General features: G+C 34.6%; 1 protein-coding gene across 1 annotated transcript; it reads right to left on the bottom strand.

Annotated features, from left to right (window-relative positions):
• Positions 1 to 987: 987 nt before the first annotated feature.
• LOC124454773 (low-density lipoprotein receptor-related protein 6-like) lies at positions 988 to 15707 on the bottom strand. Its single transcript, XM_047005527.1, has 20 exons — positions 15539 to 15707; positions 14015 to 14423; positions 11164 to 11564; positions 10067 to 10195; positions 8395 to 8595; positions 8114 to 8309; positions 7598 to 7989; positions 7222 to 7344; positions 6595 to 6988; positions 5501 to 6027; positions 5315 to 5363; positions 4605 to 5015; positions 3566 to 3587; positions 3386 to 3524; positions 3099 to 3302; positions 2792 to 2914; positions 2395 to 2613; positions 2180 to 2299; positions 2073 to 2104; positions 988 to 2040 (listed from the first exon to the last, which is right to left on the bottom strand). The coding sequence occupies exons 1-20, from the start codon at positions 15591 to 15593 to the stop codon at positions 1339 to 1341; spliced, it is 4848 nt and encodes a 1615-aa protein (XP_046861483.1). The 5' UTR covers positions 15594 to 15707; the 3' UTR covers positions 988 to 1338.
• Between the last annotated feature and the right edge of the window lie 2107 nt (positions 15708 to 17814).

Genomic DNA, 17814 nt, shown 5'->3' with positions numbered 1-17814 from the left:
AGATTCGGAACAAAATGATTTTTCTCACAATTTAATGCCAGTAGAAATAATTGATCATTTAAAATTGGTGAGTCCACTGTTACAAGTGGAAGTACCAGATTCTTTGCTGGACTGTAGATTCTAAATTGAACTACAAATATTAGATAGAATATTGATAATGTGAAAGTTATTTTAAAATGCTTTACAATGAGGTATTTAATTTTTAAATGAAGATCATTGCCCAGCAAATAATTTGTTAAACACTCATTTAACAATAAAACTATTTTAAATAAAATTAACTTTAGCGAACGTTCCGTTTTTCACTTAGGAAATCTTCAGAGTACATATATAAATAATAGACAAGACTTTGCATAGTATATGAATAAAATTATAATAAAGTAAATGGTTTGAACCCGGGAGTATCGTTACATGTTTGTAGATGTAGATCGTCCAGGTTAGTAGAGTCCTGAGAAGGACTGTTTCGACAATCTTCGCGATAGTCATTTGCAGAGTCATTTGACGATTCTTGACGATCATTGGCGATTCTTTCAGTGTTTAGATGGTGAAATTTGGATAAATATTAAGCAAAATACATCAAAATAAAAATTTTAAGGGAATTTGAAGGGACACGTTTTTGAAATATTCTGCGTTTACATTTACTCAAAGCTAAATAAATCGTAAGAAATGCTATCAAAGCAGCTGAAATTTCGCAGATAAGAAGAACATCGTCTAAGCTATATTTTGGTGGTAAATTTGTTTTTGTACGCAGCCTGCATCGAAATTTATGGGATAAAGAAAGTCATCAGTAATGGCTGCATTACTGGTATTCTACGGCGCCGTAGTCATAGAGTTAAAAGCAAAATTCTGTTAGAGTCATATTTTGAGTCTTACTGAAGTTAGTCCACCTCAATAAAAATAATTAAGTTTACCAGAATGAGGCTTTACCCCGTGTACGGCAGCAATTGAAAAGGTCTAGCTAAGTATGCTAAGTTGAACTAAACACCCGAGTTGATATATTCGGTAAAAAATTTCTTATTCCAAAAAAATACACAGTTCTATCATCGTTTATATGTATGTATATTTCTATATATTTATATATTATATATTTAGTCGGCACCGTAATTCGTAGAACGAACTTATATAAAAACGATAAAAGCACAGATAAAAGTCTGTGGTGATTTATATACATATTGTATTTATATGCCATTCATGTACAAGCATTATGCGGAATAATTTTTCAACTTCCCTAGAGTCACTGCTGTATGCGGCCATTTTATTAGAGCAGGGATATTGCGACTTGATACACTTGGACTCAGTCCTCCAGCGACGATCGGGGCGTATTGCCGTAAATACTAAATGTTACGCTACCGACGGACTATCAGTGACAGGTGATGGAGGTGGAGGTTCAGGCTCCTGTATAAACTCCATGTCACTCGAGGGAGAAGGTGGAGGTCCCTCGTTGTCTGAGAAATGTAAACCTTCGGAGAAATAATTCGTGCATACAGTGGGGGGTGGAGCACGAATGTCCCCCTCGTCAAGATCAACATCGGAGAAGGAAGAATAAGCACTCGATGTCTGCTTGTATTGAATATACTTGGACACAGATGATTCAATATCTGTTGTGACTGGCGTTGAATAATTTGGCATCGCGGGTCGATGATATACATGAAGTTCGTAAGTGGAGGGCGATGGAGTGTCGTAATATTTTCCTGATACAGATGTGAAATGTGAACGCTCCGTCACAGGAGAAGGAGGTGGGTTAGTTAATGAACTATGATATACTTGACCAACTGCTGATCTTGATTGACCGGTGAGATCATCGCGATTGTAAAAAGAATCTCCTGTATCATTAGAAACACTCTGCAATGATATCGATGCCCGCACTTCCAACATTCTTCTCGATAAACTCTGTGTCTCGGAAATGTACGAGGATTCGACGTTATAAGTGGCTGTGGTTTGCACAAACGGTGATGAATACAAACTTTTTTGCTTCATTTTAGCTCGTTTAACGACGGCAAAAAGAACAAGAATGAACACAGTGGCTGCTACACATGAAAACACAATTAGCATTTTCCATCTGTACGAATCTTCACTTTTCGACTTTTCTTTGGGGTTGTTGCAGTTTCTGAGGAATAACACACAAATGAAGTCATTTTCAATTTAGCAAAAGAAGAAAATAATGCAATTCCGTTAATCTTACTATTTCCACACAGCTCTAAGCTTTCGTCACTTCCATCGTCACAATCATTCATGCCATCACACCTCCAAAGCAATGGAAAACATTTCTCTGTGTTGCATCGAAAGTATCCTTCCTTACATCCTGAAAGAAAGTTCAAAAAATTCAAACAAACCTCGACATATTTCATCACGCATATAGTTGCACTGAAGCAAAAAGAAGCAAAAAATGTTCCTCACCACAAGAGCCGGGAGTACTTGTACAAGAGTGATCTTTACATAATTCTTTCCTTGCCACACATTGCTTATTAGCGCATTGATATTGATCAGATTCACAACCAGGACAGTTTTCTTCATCAGAACCGTCTTTACATTCAACTTCACCATCGCATTTCCATGCAGAATGAACACATTGATTAGTTTTACATTGAAATTGATTCGGACTACACGTCGGAGGCACTGTAATATACAAAACTCAATATAATAATAAAAATAATATGAATGCTCCAAAGATAAAACATCAGTGAAAGTTTTGTTCAATGGTAACTTTGAACTAAAAACTTTTTACGTACTGACAATAAGCGGCAAGAAAAAATATACTTCAGGTAATTCACAATATAAAAGTGGAAACACTTACATTGACAAGTACGCTTGTTTTCTCCAAGAATAAGATAAGTAGGGCATGAACACATCGGTTTGTCATGATTTATGAAACATATATGACTACATTTTGAAGTATTCCACAGACAAGGATGACGAACTGTAAAAATGGAAACACAGAAATGTTGAAAATAGCGAAAAGTCACGAATCAACTGCGAAAACGACGGATTGCAATGGATAACTTCAAAACAACAACATATAAGAGATCAATCGTCATAATAAGAGAATTATAGCCTCTATAAGTCTTAAGATAGACCAAAATATGGCGTTATGTCTCACTCACCGTCAAAGGAATATTTATCGACAATAATAACGTCAGAGGGTTCTTTGATATCCCCTTGGATCAATTCATGATCCCTGCCCGTGGAACGGTCCACACGATTTAATGTTCGAGATTTATAATCCAACCAGTAAATGTATTTTGAATATACTGCAAGACTTTTCACCATCATTAAATTCTTCACATCCAGTTCCTTGACAGTAAGATCTAGATGATAACAGAGCAAATATAAACAAATGAATAACATTCTTCAGTGCTTTCGTTAAAAGAAACCGAAAATGACAACTAACCGTTTAAAGACAGCCGCATTATCTTTTGTTTTTTCTTTTCAACAAAATAGAGGAATGAGCCTTCTGGATCAGCGACCAAAACTCCCAATTCGACATCTCTTGTTGATTGTACATACAACTGTCTATCTTTGCCACGTATTCCATTCATGCGTGCTTTTCAATACTTGTTTCGGTATCCGTGTAATTCGTCCAATACATATAACTAAAGTAAAATGATTATGAAAACATCGTGACTGATAGTAATTGTTTTAAACCATCAACAAAGACATTCAGATATACGTTTTAGATAACCAATTATTGCGTTGATAAAATCTTTTTTCTTGTATTTCCAATCATTCAGCTTCATCACGTTTTTTCAAAAGATTTTTTATCCATGCTGTCTGGGCATGGTTGTCGTAAATAAAATCTCACAGGAAAATAACTTTCACAAGCAAGTAAGACTATTATTCCCAACATTTGTTATGGCATTCGATGTTTATGGCATTTAATACGCAATATTGAAGCAACTTTCCATTTAAATTAGAAATTTTCCATTTCATTTCCGGCCATGTATTTATTTGTAAAAATATCAAATTCGGTCATCAAACGTTTACGAATGCGCACCTATTTTAAAGAAGTTCAAATTTTGCAATTGTATTTTTGAAGTGATTGATTCAAACTTCCCTGTACTTCCGCCGGTGGCAGATTTAGGATGGGTAAATAATTATAGAGGATTACTTTGAATTCAAAATACTTTCATAAAATTCATAAAAAGGATGCGATTTATCAGAAATACTAAAGGAATATTAGGGCTAAAATACGTACTCCAAATAGGATTAGCTCTATAGCACTTCAAATTGGAAATTTATTTTCCGTAATGTATTCAGACCAACTAATGCTTCCTCGTCATGCATAACACGTTTGCCTTTCATTTAAGAAATAAAAGATGTTTACTGTGTTTGCACAGGCTTATGCAAACACGAAAAACATCTTTTATTTCTTTTATAAAATAATAACAATGCGAAAAGACAAAACGTCTTAATATTCTTTAAACGTGTATCCATGATTGATTTGTAAATTCTCTTTGATTGATTGATTGATTCGATTGGTTGAGTTCAGTTCGTTTTCCACAGGCAAACATAGCTCTAGACCAATCAACGCACACATTTTGTTGTGTTTAATGGATAAAAATGAATGGTGCATACTATTCCACATATTTTTAAAAATGACAGCAACTCACCCTCTCTTTGGATCCAAAGCAATATGACTAGGATTTCCATTATCCTCACTGACTACGGTACCAATAACAAATGAAATCAGATTGGTCACTTTAATTCTTTTAGAATCATGATCAGTCCAATATAACTGTCGTCCATAAGGATCTATTGCGATATCAATTGGCGATGCGATAAGTTCTCTATCATCAGATGATGGAATTCTCTCTTTATGTGTACCGTTTGCATAACTTCTATAAATATGGCTTTGCTCGTTGTACTCCAACCAATAAACCATATCACTTATAACGTCATAGTCTATAGCCACAATTTTCTGTTGAATTTTTATTGGCAGATATATGTCAAAATTATCCACTTCATCGATCGTTTGTCTCCGTAACATATTACCACCAGCGTAGAGCAAAATAATCGGGGACCTGGAATTGAACAAACATTCTTAGTTTTATGAATTCTCTATTTCGAGAACGGATAATTAAGACATTACATGTTTGTAAATGTCGATCGTCCAGGTTGGTATAGTCCTGAGAAGGACTGTTTTTGTTGTTGTTGACTGATGTTTCGACAACCTTAGCTGTAGTCATCTTCAGACATTTACAAACATGTAACAATACTCCTGGGTTCAAAACATTTACTTCAATTACTTTAATTAAGACATTTGTTCGTGATGAAATGTTTTAAACGACAATTTCAATTTACTATTTTCGTCACTGAAAACATTGTTGTAGGGTTATTGAATTGATTATAATTTACAACATTTTCGCTGGCTAAATATATTTTTCAATGAAACTAGGGGAATTTAATAATACGAATTAAACACTCTTTTGATCATCTGCAAATAACAAAGGAGAGACGAAGCTGCCACACAAATGAAAAATGCTTTTTCTTGTGAACGTTAACTTACCGATACAAGTTGTGTTTTTTTCCTCGTCAATGCTAAAATGGTTCGGGCATGCGCACGTGTGCTTCTTGCCTGGTAATGGAATACAAATGTGACTGCATCCTCCATTACCAATACCACAATCATTCCATCCGACTTGACGAGTACCATGAAACACTTTTACATCCATTATGTACCCAATGTTAGCTTCTATCATCGTACGATTACCACCATTTAATTTGTTTGCTCGCGAGATTGTGTTATCGTCGTGATCCCCCCAGAAAATAAAATCTTTGTATTGTGTAACACAGTAAGGATGAGGCAGATGCTGCAAAACGACACTCTCTAACCCAGTCCCATCACTTCTCGCGCGATATATGCTGCCGTGACGCTCGTCAGTCAAGTAAATCATGTTTTCCAGGTAATCAATGACCAAAGCACGAGGTCTCATTACGACAGTGTGATTTTGAATGATAACCGTCATGTTCCTTCCATCCATAAGAGCCCGCAGTATGACAGCAGACTCGCGCCATTCGATCCAATACATGTATCTAGTGTAAATCAAAAGGTCTCGTTGAGTACAAAAAGAAAGATGTTCATTTATTCATTTGTTAAATCAAAACTTCAAACAAATACACCTTTGTTGAAAACGGCTGAAGGGAAAATAATATTAAAGAAAAAATGTCATGTTGCCGGCTGGAAAATTGCCATTGCTACATACGCAATTAAGTCATCTTTATCTGTTCTTTGAGAAATCATTACGCAGATTCAGCGAAGACGGCTTACGTGAGAGCTTAGTTAAGGGGAAAACTGCACATAAACATACATACAGTTTAGGAGAAAGTTTATTCTTTGGGCTTAATGTAAAATTAAGAGAAATTTTACCGTGATGCGAACGACATTTAGGAAATATAAGAATAAATAAAACAATAGATTATGACTTAGATGCGGACATTCGAAAGTTATCTTTGTCACGACTTCATGGAACAACATGATTTAGTTATAGTAGAAAAAAACACGGGTAAATTTTAGAATTGTTTTTTGAAGACCAAAAAAAAACAAGATTTGTCTTACATCCCGTGCATTCATTGCTTTCCATACTCGTCCTTAGTCCTTACCCTCGTCCAGGATCCAACGCAAGCGAATGCGGTTCCGTCAAATTTCTCCAAAGCAACGTTTTCCTATGTCTTCCGTCAAGACGGGAGCATTCAATACGTTCAGATGATGTATCCGTCCAGTAAATATTATTTGCAACCCAGTCAACAGCTAAACCATCAGGAAAGTTTACTCCAACGTCAATAACAGTTTCTGGTTTGCTTCCGTTAATAAATGCTCGACTTATCGTTTTCTCTTCAAGATCGCTCCAAAAAACTTGACTTAAATTGATGTGAAAATCGATTGCGTTCGCATCGACAATACCTCGTATCGGGATGGGTTTGTCGCCCTTTTTGGTGTCAATTGAAAGGCGACGAATACTTTTCGTGCGAGAGAAGAGGAGAAATGCTTCAGGAACTATAAATGAAACGAACATTAATTTTTGCTTTGTAAAGCACTTTACAAAGCAAAAATAAAACAGGGTTTAGTATATTTCTGTTCAATTAACCAGTCTTCAAATGATTTTCCACAGTTTCAATTTAAACACATTACTTTTCAAGCATTGTCAAGTCTTTCCAGCAAGACTGCATGAGACTATGTATGTTTACGCATCATCCATAAATAAAAATCTATTTATTCGCAATACTAACCAAAACAGGTTTTGTTATCTTTTGTCAGTTCCAGTCCCATTGGACACTCGCACTGCACGCCAACTGGAGTATAGAAACAAAGGTGAGAGCAACCACCATTGTTTTTCTGACACTGGTTTGAGCCTAGTGTAAATAAGACATGTATATATCGTCATTCGTTCTTCAAATAATTAACTTACAAAATATTTCTATTGTACATGGTAAAAAAGCTACATAAAATTTCAAGTCATATTATAATTTAAAGTAAACGCAAATTTTGAAACTGTGCAAGACAAAGATTTCAAATTGTCATATTTAATGATGCATAGCAATAATTTGAAATGAAAAATGACAATAGCAAAGAACAACAAAATTTTAAGTAAAGTTACGACCTTACCGTAGTTAAATTTCATATCAACGACCTTAAGACCCATTACAGCAGGCAATACTTCAACTACAATATCTTTTCTTTGTGGGTAATCGATGTGAATCTTTTGAAGGTTACGTCTTTGCCAATCAGTCCAGTAAATATGCTTTCCAATTAAACCAAAACCATAAATATGCGGAACATCTCTATCGATGAGAATTCTACGACCACTTCCGTTCAGATTACACACTTCGATCTTATCAAGTCTGGCATCAGCCCAGTAAACTTTTCTCTCGACATAATCAAGAGCCAGTCCATTAGGCCATTTTATGGAAGTATTGACAAGAGTCGACCGATGAGTCCCGTCCAACCAGGCGCGCTCTATTTTTGGTTTTAGTCCCCAGTCCGTCCAATACATGTAACTAAGAATTGTAGAAATTTTTCATGCGTATTTTGGATAATAGGTATTTAATGATAAATTCGTTTTCCTGCTGAGCAATGGTACCGTAAGTAAAACAAAACACAAACACATTTATACACACTCACCCTTCACCAGGATCAAGTACAATCGCTCGTGGTTCGTCCAGATTTTCAGAAACCAAAACCCTCCTTGATGAACCATTTAAATGACTCACTTCTATTCTGTCCGTACCGGTGTCACTCCAATAAAGATTACGAGCAATCCAATCCACAGCAATCCCGTCAGGATGCTCAACTTCAGCTTTAACAACGATTTGTTCCTCTAAAGTTGAACATGAAACATAGAAATGATGACTATAATTTATAACGTTTTCTCATCTTCTTGTTATCAAACATTGTACATTTACCCGATGCATCTAATTTCGCTCTTTTAATCCATTTGAGATCTTCATCGGTCCAGTAAACAAATTTTTCAACAGGATCAAACTCGATTACAACCACATGTTGCATATTTTGTATAGGAAGAACTATCCAAGTGTGATCCAATGTATCCAATGAAATCAACCGAAGCTTAGTGCGTGTAGCAACGATGATGAAGTTTTGTGGACCTAAAAAGAAAATAAAAAATGTTATGTATAGCATACTGAATTAAATGCTTAAAATACATTCTAGTAAATGTGCACAATAAAGATGCCCTGTGCAAGTACGTATCTCTTTTAAAATGTGTTATGTACCTTCAAGCTACAGTACCGCTCGCGTATTTGTTAACATAATTTTGCGTATGATACGCGTATCGTTCTCGTATCATACCCGTATCATTCTCGTATCATACGCGTATCATTCTCGTATCATACGCGTATCGTTCTCGTATCATACGCGTATCGTTCTCGTATGATATATGTATCATTCTCGTATCATACGCGTATCGTTCTCGTATCATACATGTATCATTCTCGTATCATACGCGTATCATTCTCGTATCATACGCGTATCGTTCTCGTATCATACGCGTATCGTTCTCGTATCATACGCGTATCATTCTCGTATCATATATGTATCATTCTCGTATCATACGCGTATCGTTCTCGTATCATATATGTATCATTCTCGTATCATATATGTATCATTCTCGTATCATACGCGTATCGTTCTCGTATCATACGCGTATCATTCTCGTATCATATATGTATCATTCTCGTATCATACGCGTATCGTTCTCGTATCATATATGTATCATTCTCGTATCATATATGTATCATTCTCGTATCATACGCGTATCGTTCTCGTATCATATATGTATCATTCTCGTATCATATATGTATCATTCTCGTATCATACGCGTATCATTCTCGTATCATATATGTATCATTCTCGTATCATACGCGTATCGTTCTCGTATCATAAGCCTGTTCTCCACTAGCCACGTATCGCAACGTATCGTAGCGAAACGTACCATGGCGCATGCGCGCTTGTGCATATTGACCATCAAATTCATAAGCACGCATGCGCCATGTTACGTTTTGCTAAGATACGTTACGATACGTGGCTAGTGGAAAACAGGCTATACGTGTATCATACGCGTATCCTTTTCGTATCATACATGTATCATTCTCGTATCTTACGCGTATCGTTCTCGTATCATTCGCGTTTGTTTTTCGTATCATACGCGTTTCATACGCGTACCAAATGTTTACAAATACGCGAGCGGTACTGTACTTGGAATGACCTACAATGTACCTACAATGTACCTACAACGTACTAACAAAGCGCATGTCACGAATGGGAAGGTCTTACAGTAAAACAAGCGTGCAAACTAAAGAAATAGAAGTTTCTTGTTCTTTTTCTTAATAACTCATGACAGAAAAATCGTTTGCTCACTCGTAGATAATTATCGTGCCACAATATTTTTCGCACATTCCTTCGTTAAAACAAAATCACTTCCGTGTTTAAACGGAAAAATAAACACGACAAAAAGGTCTCGAATAAACAGATCCCAAAATTCAATTAGAGCTTAGTTCTCCGTACTAAATCCTTGATTTTGTACAACGGTTAACATAATATACAATAATTCTGATTTACCATCTTCACAGGTCCGATTATCATTTAACAAAACAATTCCAGTTGGACAGGCACATGAATAGTTTCCTCCAGTGGATAATAAGCACAGGTGACTACAGCCACCATTGTTAATCTCACAAGGATTGTGAACTACAAATAACAATAACTGTACTTAGTTAAAGTAGTCATGACGTGTGATACATACAAACCTCTAAACAAAACAGCCACCAACAAAAGTGTTCATTAACACACAAATCTAAGATTACGTAGTTTCTTTGATATCATTGAAATCCTGTCACCAATCCATCACATTTCAATAAACAGGTTCATTATTACAACAAATTAATGGCATTTGATGCTCACCATGACCAACGTAAGTTATATACACTGTTTTTCTAGCAGTTCAAAACACCGTTTCTCAAAATACATTTTTTCATCTAGGTCCTAATTTGCTTCCCAATTTCACAAGAGATTGCGTTGATCCCATACTATAGTTACGTGTAATTTGAGTAGGTCTTAGCAAAGTAGCATATTATGTTTAGGAAACATACGTATATATCAACACTAAAGACACCAACACTAAAGACACCAACACTAAAGACACCAACACTAAAGATACCAACACTAAAGACACCAACACTAAAGACACCAACACTAAAGACACCAACACTAAAGACACCAACACTAAAGACACCAACACTAAAGATACCAACACTAAAGATACCAACACTAAAGACACCAACACTAAAGATACCAACACTAAAGACACCAACACTAAAGACACCAACACTAAAGACACCAACACTAAAGACACCAACACTAAAGATACCAACACTAAAGACACCAACACTAAAGACACCAACACTAAAGATACCAACACTAAAGGTACCAACACTAAAGACACCAACACGAAAGACACCAACACTAAAGACACCAACACTAAAGACACCAACACTAAAGACACCAACACTAAAGACACCAACACTAAAGACACCAGCACTAAAGACACCAACACTAAATGTACCAACAATAAGAGACCCAACACTAAAGATACCCAAACAAGCAACCCTCCCATCTCTCCCCCTAAAAAAGTTCAAAAAAACGCCAAACAGACATACCAACTGGCTGCCTATCAGGTTCAAATGCTTGAAGATCCATCAAATTCTTAATATTATCCTTCACTATCCATTTGTCGTGCCCAGTCTTTTTGTTACATGTCTCAATCGACATTCTCTCCCAGTCCGTCCAATAAACTCGATCGCCGTAAATTGTCACAGAATACGGATGAGGTAAAGACTTGTCAATTAATATTTTACGATTTTTACCGTCAAGATCACAACTTTCAAGTGAGCTTTTGTCTTTATGAGCATCAAGCCAAAATAATCTTGGTTCTTTATAATCAACAGCAAGCCCATTGGGCCATTTAATGTTTGCAGTGATTACGTTCATTCTATCAACACCATCCATAGCGGAGCGCACAATTGTGGGGTTCTCTCCCCAATCCGACCAAAATATATACCTTGAACGATGCAATGAAGAGTTAATGACATATTTTAAAACATAGAACAAGTATTTGCATTAAGATGACAGAAAGCATTTCAACGAAAACAATTGACTTGCAAGAAAGTTTTGCAATACAAGGTAATGCGTCATACTTATAAACAGGCAAAAAGTCAGTAGCCTCGAACCTGTTTGGATAAAATATGTTTGTTTTCGTAAGTAAGGTGTTAGTCTGTAGATTTTATCAAACCGCAGAATGCATTAATTTCAAAAGGTGAATTCGACAAAGGAAATTGATGCATAAAAACCTTCGTTTGACAAAGTAATGAGAATTTCGTCGTTAAACAATTACGTAGTTTAAATTTTCTGCCTGTCGTTGGAAAGATAACAAAAGCTACAGAACGGTTTCTTCAGACTTAAACTACGCAGTACATAGATAATTTCAAAACAATTGTTTGCATCTTTATTCCTGAAACACAGCCAAAGGCAACGATGAAACCAACTACTTAACTGTTTACAAAAACATATTTGATACCAAGAGAAACATGAGAGTCATAGGATCAGCATAAGATCCCTTTGTTCAAATATTGTTAATCAAGCAAAAGTTAAAATAATTCAAGTGTTATTCAGCACAAACTACGTTAAAAACGCAACAAAAAGCATTTAAGTAGTGAATAGCAGAATCGAATTGTCATTTTCTATTCTTTCGCAACGCAATATCTTTCCCTGTGTCGAGTGCCATTTTGATATTAAAATTCTCTCTATGGCCATACGAGGATTCATAATTATATTGAAAGAATTGCGGAGAACATCATCTTTTGACTCATATAAACAACGAAAAAAAAACGTTTAAAATGAGCGTTTCTAAATGAACTAAACTGTCATAAAATTAAAATAATTACGCATTACAAAGAAGCGACTCCGTACTGTGACAACGCATTTCGCGTTTCCACCATTTCAAGGGAGAAAAATATTTTGACAAGTGTTTGCGATTATCCCTGAGATACTGATAGCAACTACTAGTCACTAATGCAGAAATACGTATTTACGATGTACGTGAAGATGAATGAAGTTTTTTTACAAAAAATGCTCATAACAGACAAGATACAGACAATAATACCACCAACACATAATGCAACATACACAGGCAATCAAACTCATCTTTGAGCTTTGCTTATAGAAACCTGCAAAACTGGTCATGAAACATAAAATCAAAACAACAAAAAAATAATCTTCGTAACACATATAACAATACTATTCTCTTGATATTAACAGTCTAGTAAGGAAATTTCTCCAATACCAAAACCGCAATCAACACATAATGGTAATTGGAGGCGACAGTTGAAATTTTGGTTAAATCAGGTGAAACCATAAGGTCATATTGGAGGCAGCGGTTCATGGTCATACTGCATAATCTCGGTTTGTAATCATGTCAAAACTACTTAAACACAAATGACAATTTTCAATATTATCAAAGTTGCTTTTCCAAACACATATAATTGTTCGGATATTTGACATCAACACCAAGATTAAAAACGAAGAAATTTAAAATAAAATATAAACAGCATTGGATTGAAAATCCGGCTGTTAATCTGCTGTTCAAATAAGGTGAAAAAGTTAAAGCTAAATTAAAGTTCTAGTTAAAGATTTCAAACTGATAACATTGAATAAAAATAGTTTATTTTTAAAATTGGCAAAATAAAACTTCTCCATATGGGGAATAATCCAAATGAATACACAAGTAGAGACGAAAGTACAATTACGATAAACAAAAAAATATGCTAAATTTAAATAAAATAAAACGTATTTTATCAAAGTCAGCCGTTTTCCATGACGACGAACGTCAATTGACAAACATTTTTCATTAAATTCAACATGTATGATAAAATTACCGTTTTAAAGCATTTCATCTTATGGTAACTCAATGCTACACATTTTTATACATATCATTAAACAATACAATGGATTAAACGGCACACTGGCGAAATCAACACGTTATCGCACAGAAAAAATGTCTAAAGATATTAGAGCAAATAAGTAAATATAATATCTATGTCACTAGATGTGTTTGTTATTTGCTCTTTTAACGACATTTCAAAGCAAATTGTTTGCCTAAGGATAATCAACTGCCTTATATATGTATAGTACATTTCATAGTTGAAACAAAATCAAATATTTTATTGAAACAACAAACGAGCATTAAACATATTTTATCCAGCATAGCAATATTATAATGGATTTTTAATGACTGCTTGAATCCAATTAGAAGGAAACGCAGTGCATCAAATCATCGAATACATGACATTTGAATCATTTTAAATGAAGGTTAACACACCAGTAAACCATGTTTTGTTGCAAAATCAATATCCAATTTCGATGATTTATTTTCTGCAGATTACGACAGAACGGAATGAAAAATACCCACACAAATTAGTGAAATCCGGAAAAATAATAAAGATTTAAACATACCCATGTCTCGGATCAACAATAATACTTCGAGGCTTGCCTAAATTCTTCCAAAACAACACGGAACGCTGTGATCCATCTAAATTGGCAACTTCGATCAATTTTAATTGTGAATCTGTCCAGTAAATTTTCTTCGTAACCCAATCAATTGCTATTCCTTCAGGTCTGACCAAGCCTGCAGAAACGACAACCTCCACTTTGTTGTCATTTAAGGACTTTCGCAATATTTTTTCGTGAATTACATCGGTCCAAAATAACATTTCCTCTCTAAAGTCAAATGCAAGCGCAATTACATCGTCGAGATCTTTTGCAAGCAATGATGTTGTAAAATTTTCTTCACGGCGTCCATCTCCAGAAAAATTAAGCATGCGTATGGTACTTCGCTCTGAATATAAAAGCCTTAGAGGATCCACTAAAAAGGAAAACATGTGAAAAAGATTATTATTGTATTTAAATGTTAGAAATATTTAAAAAGCGAGAAATATAACACGCTCGATTACCAATGCTCAAACAACAATACTGTTCATTATGATCGAACGCGTATAGAAACGATTCTTCAAATCGATAAACCTTTCTGTTACAAATTGATGAACAAAGCTCGCTTTAGCGGAAAAAAACTAGTCGCACTTTTAAAAACTACATAGTAATCAACTCAAATGATATGTAAATAAACAATGAATTGGCTACAATGCCTAGCTTCATAAAAGTCTATTCATGACAGGCACTACAAACGTTTTTCCATTCTATATAGATCAATTTTCGCGGAGAATTCTTTCCTGATTCAAACATTCGCCCGCTTAACAATAAACAAAACTAAACGGTCCATGTTTTATGCTTTAAGAAATCACGCAAAGCAAAGCAGATGTATGCATGTACAACAATGACTATATCTTCGTTTGTTCTAGTTGTGCTTTGTGACAAGGCTGGAGTTCGAATCATTGAGAGGCAAATCCTAATGCCACAAAGTATATTAGTACGAGGTCATGTCAAAGTATCAACGTTTGCAACATTTAAAGAAAATAGAACTGCCATAATATGTGATTTATAGCAGACATTAGCTACATCGAAGCACAAAGCATGACATACTTATTCTTGCGCGTTGATTCACACTACAGCACAAACAAATATATCATTTACAATACACTTCGGGCTGTAAAGATCATCAGAAAATCTTGTAAAGCGGCATTAGAAACATACAACTACATACATGTAATGTTTACTGACAATATCACGACACAAGTATCGAAATATCGACTATTGATCAGTGAACGAAGAGGTAAAACGCATAAAAACTCAAATGAAATACACAACATGAGTCATTTAACGGAATAATATACGAATATTCTGATTTCATATCGACACTAATAGCTCACGAATTTAACAAAAAACACTTAAATACCGTTCTTTATTGTAGAACGTTTTAACCCACCGTAAAATAAAACGATATTCAATGAGACAATTTTTCTTTCAAACCATGGCAAGATAAGTCGATACAACGCTACGTTAATATAAACAATAATTTCTTACCGAAAATATTATTTAATCCAAATATAAAGAAAATAATCAACGGATAAAGCCTCATTCTACTCTTCGCCTTCGTCTTGTTTCATCTGAAAGTTGTAGGAGCGTGTTACATGAAAAATATTGCCATTATAATTCCCTCGTTCGTTCTCATAACATTCAACTATTGAATACCCCAGGTGCAAGTCTAGTGTCGAGATTAAGATCACGTGATAAGGAAAGAGGCGCTGATTGGTTGCATGTCAAGTTGGGCTATCAATATATTTTGAGTTAACAATAATTGTGCAATTATGGGAGGAGCATTTTTAGAGTCCTAACAGCACTAAAGGCAATCCAAATTCGACAAGTACAATTAGCAATCAGGAAAAAATACTTAAGAGTTATAAGTAAACTTTTTTTTTGAAAATGAATGTCTCATTTGAAGCAAGTAAATGCAATAGTAATATCGACCATTACATAAAGCGTAGCAACCGTAATTTTTTTATCACATCATTTTAACGTAAAAATTACCTGTTGGATTATTGTTGTTTCACAGGCTACACAATTGAAAAATTCCGAATGATGTGACATAGTACGGTATTTAATTTAATGTTACATTTGTCAATGTCTTGAATATCATTTTCATTCGATAAAAATCAATATTCACAACATACAGTATCTCATGAGATATTTGTTGTACACATTTCAGTTTTTGTCGATGTGAGATAAAGCAAATAAATTTTGATGACTGTGCGAGAAATTGTAAGGATTACTGGCAAGGATTTTGAGAGAAACATTTCAGTTAAATTGAGTTGAATCGTACGCATTTACTGGAAAATTCTCAATGATAGTTTATATAGTTATACAGCGTACAAGAATTCACAATTATTGAATGAGGTTGAGCATGATGTAAAGGATTTTTCAGACTGAGGTCAATGTTTTCTGGCTGAAACAAAGCTGTGGCAGATAACGAAGACAGAGGTCTGAATAATTCTTCATTCTTTACGTCATGCGAACTTGCGAAGGCCGAATTCAAGAATTGTTTTATTATACAGTTATAAGTTGCCTTCTTTGTTTTCGGTTGTTTTTAGTCTTTTTTCGGTAAATACCATGGCCTCTTTAGTGCTTTTTGCGTTCTTATTTCCGATTCAGTTTGGGAAGCGATTGCAAACCAGTCTCAAGCAAATTTTTGCGATAATATTCATTGTGTTTTCATTTGTCACATTAAAAATTCCGTCACCTACGGGGTTTAATATCGCTGTAGGTGGCAAAAGAATGAGAAATATATGTAGGCTCTTAACCAATCGAAAAAGAGATTTCACCATCATTGTATGATAATTATTGGTGTTTCGTGGATAATTTGTCGCTTTAAAACTGGAAAATGGACCAGCCGGGGTGTGATTTAAAATATACAAACCGATAAACAGGGAGTATTTAGTCTCATAAAGTAGTTAGTAAGATTGAAAATTTTATCAAAAATCACTTTATCAAACCACCAAAATAATAACTTTAGTCATTGAAGCGAAGCATATTACATAATATCCAATTAGGCTTTATAATAAACAATATACTTGTCAATGACATGCATCAATATATCTTCACAAATAACTGGTACAATATATGAAAAAATAAACACGTTTTTAATACTTCATTACTGTTAAAATACTTCACCAAAAATGGCTGTCATATCATTCACATGCTTTTGTATTTTTCCACAATAACTTATCAAAATAATTAATATCGACGTGTTGCAAAATGTTAACAAAGAAGATATTGTGCTTATGATACTTGCTTCTTGCTATTTGGGAACAATACTCTGAATGAATTCAAAGGCAAAGTTTTTGATAAAATCGTTATTATACGAAAATTTAAATGGATTACGGCATTGACTGATAGAATACAAAGCTAAATTTAGTCTAACATAGGATTTGGGCGATATTGCTACTGAATTCTAAATAAAAATTTAGTAGAATGTTGGATGTCAATATACGATATGTTACCAACCTCGATAATAAAATGAATTATGACTCAAGTAAATTATAAAATGACTTTGGATTGAAGTAGAGAAGGAAACCAAGAACCGCTAGCATAATTATAAAACATTTTTAAAGAGAAACACTTCTTCACCATAGTCACATAAGGGCGGTTTTTTAACTATAAACCAAATCTTTGTTATCTTAAAGAATCCCCAAAAATATCTTCAAAAGAAAAAGAACTTTCATTGCAATCCAAACTGAGAATCTTGTATTATATCTCTCAATTGCTCTGGACAGCACATTGTTTCTTGAAGTATGGAACTATTG

The sequence above is a fragment of the Xenia sp. Carnegie-2017 genome, unplaced genomic scaffold (genome assembly GCF_021976095.1).
Source record: "Xenia sp. Carnegie-2017 unplaced genomic scaffold, XeniaSp_v1 HiC_scaffold_3, whole genome shotgun sequence".
Taxonomy (NCBI): Eukaryota; Metazoa; Cnidaria; class Anthozoa; order Malacalcyonacea; family Xeniidae; genus Xenia; species Xenia sp. Carnegie-2017.
Note: the sequence above shows the minus strand (reverse complement) of the source record. Positions and strands in the feature narration are given on the sequence as shown.

Coding starts and splice junctions, on each gene's coding strand:
- LOC124454773 (XM_047005527.1), bottom strand. CDS start 15,593: ATGAGGCTTTATCCGTTGATTATTTTCTTTATATTTGGATTAAATAAT. Junction 8,596..10,066: donor TAATCGGACCTGTGAAGATG/GTAAATCAGAAT, acceptor TTTTCTTTTTAG/GTCCACAAAACTTCATCATC. Junction 6,028..6,594: donor GCGTTGGATCCTGGACGAGG/GTAAGGACTAAG, acceptor GATTTACACTAG/ATACATGTATTGGATCGAAT.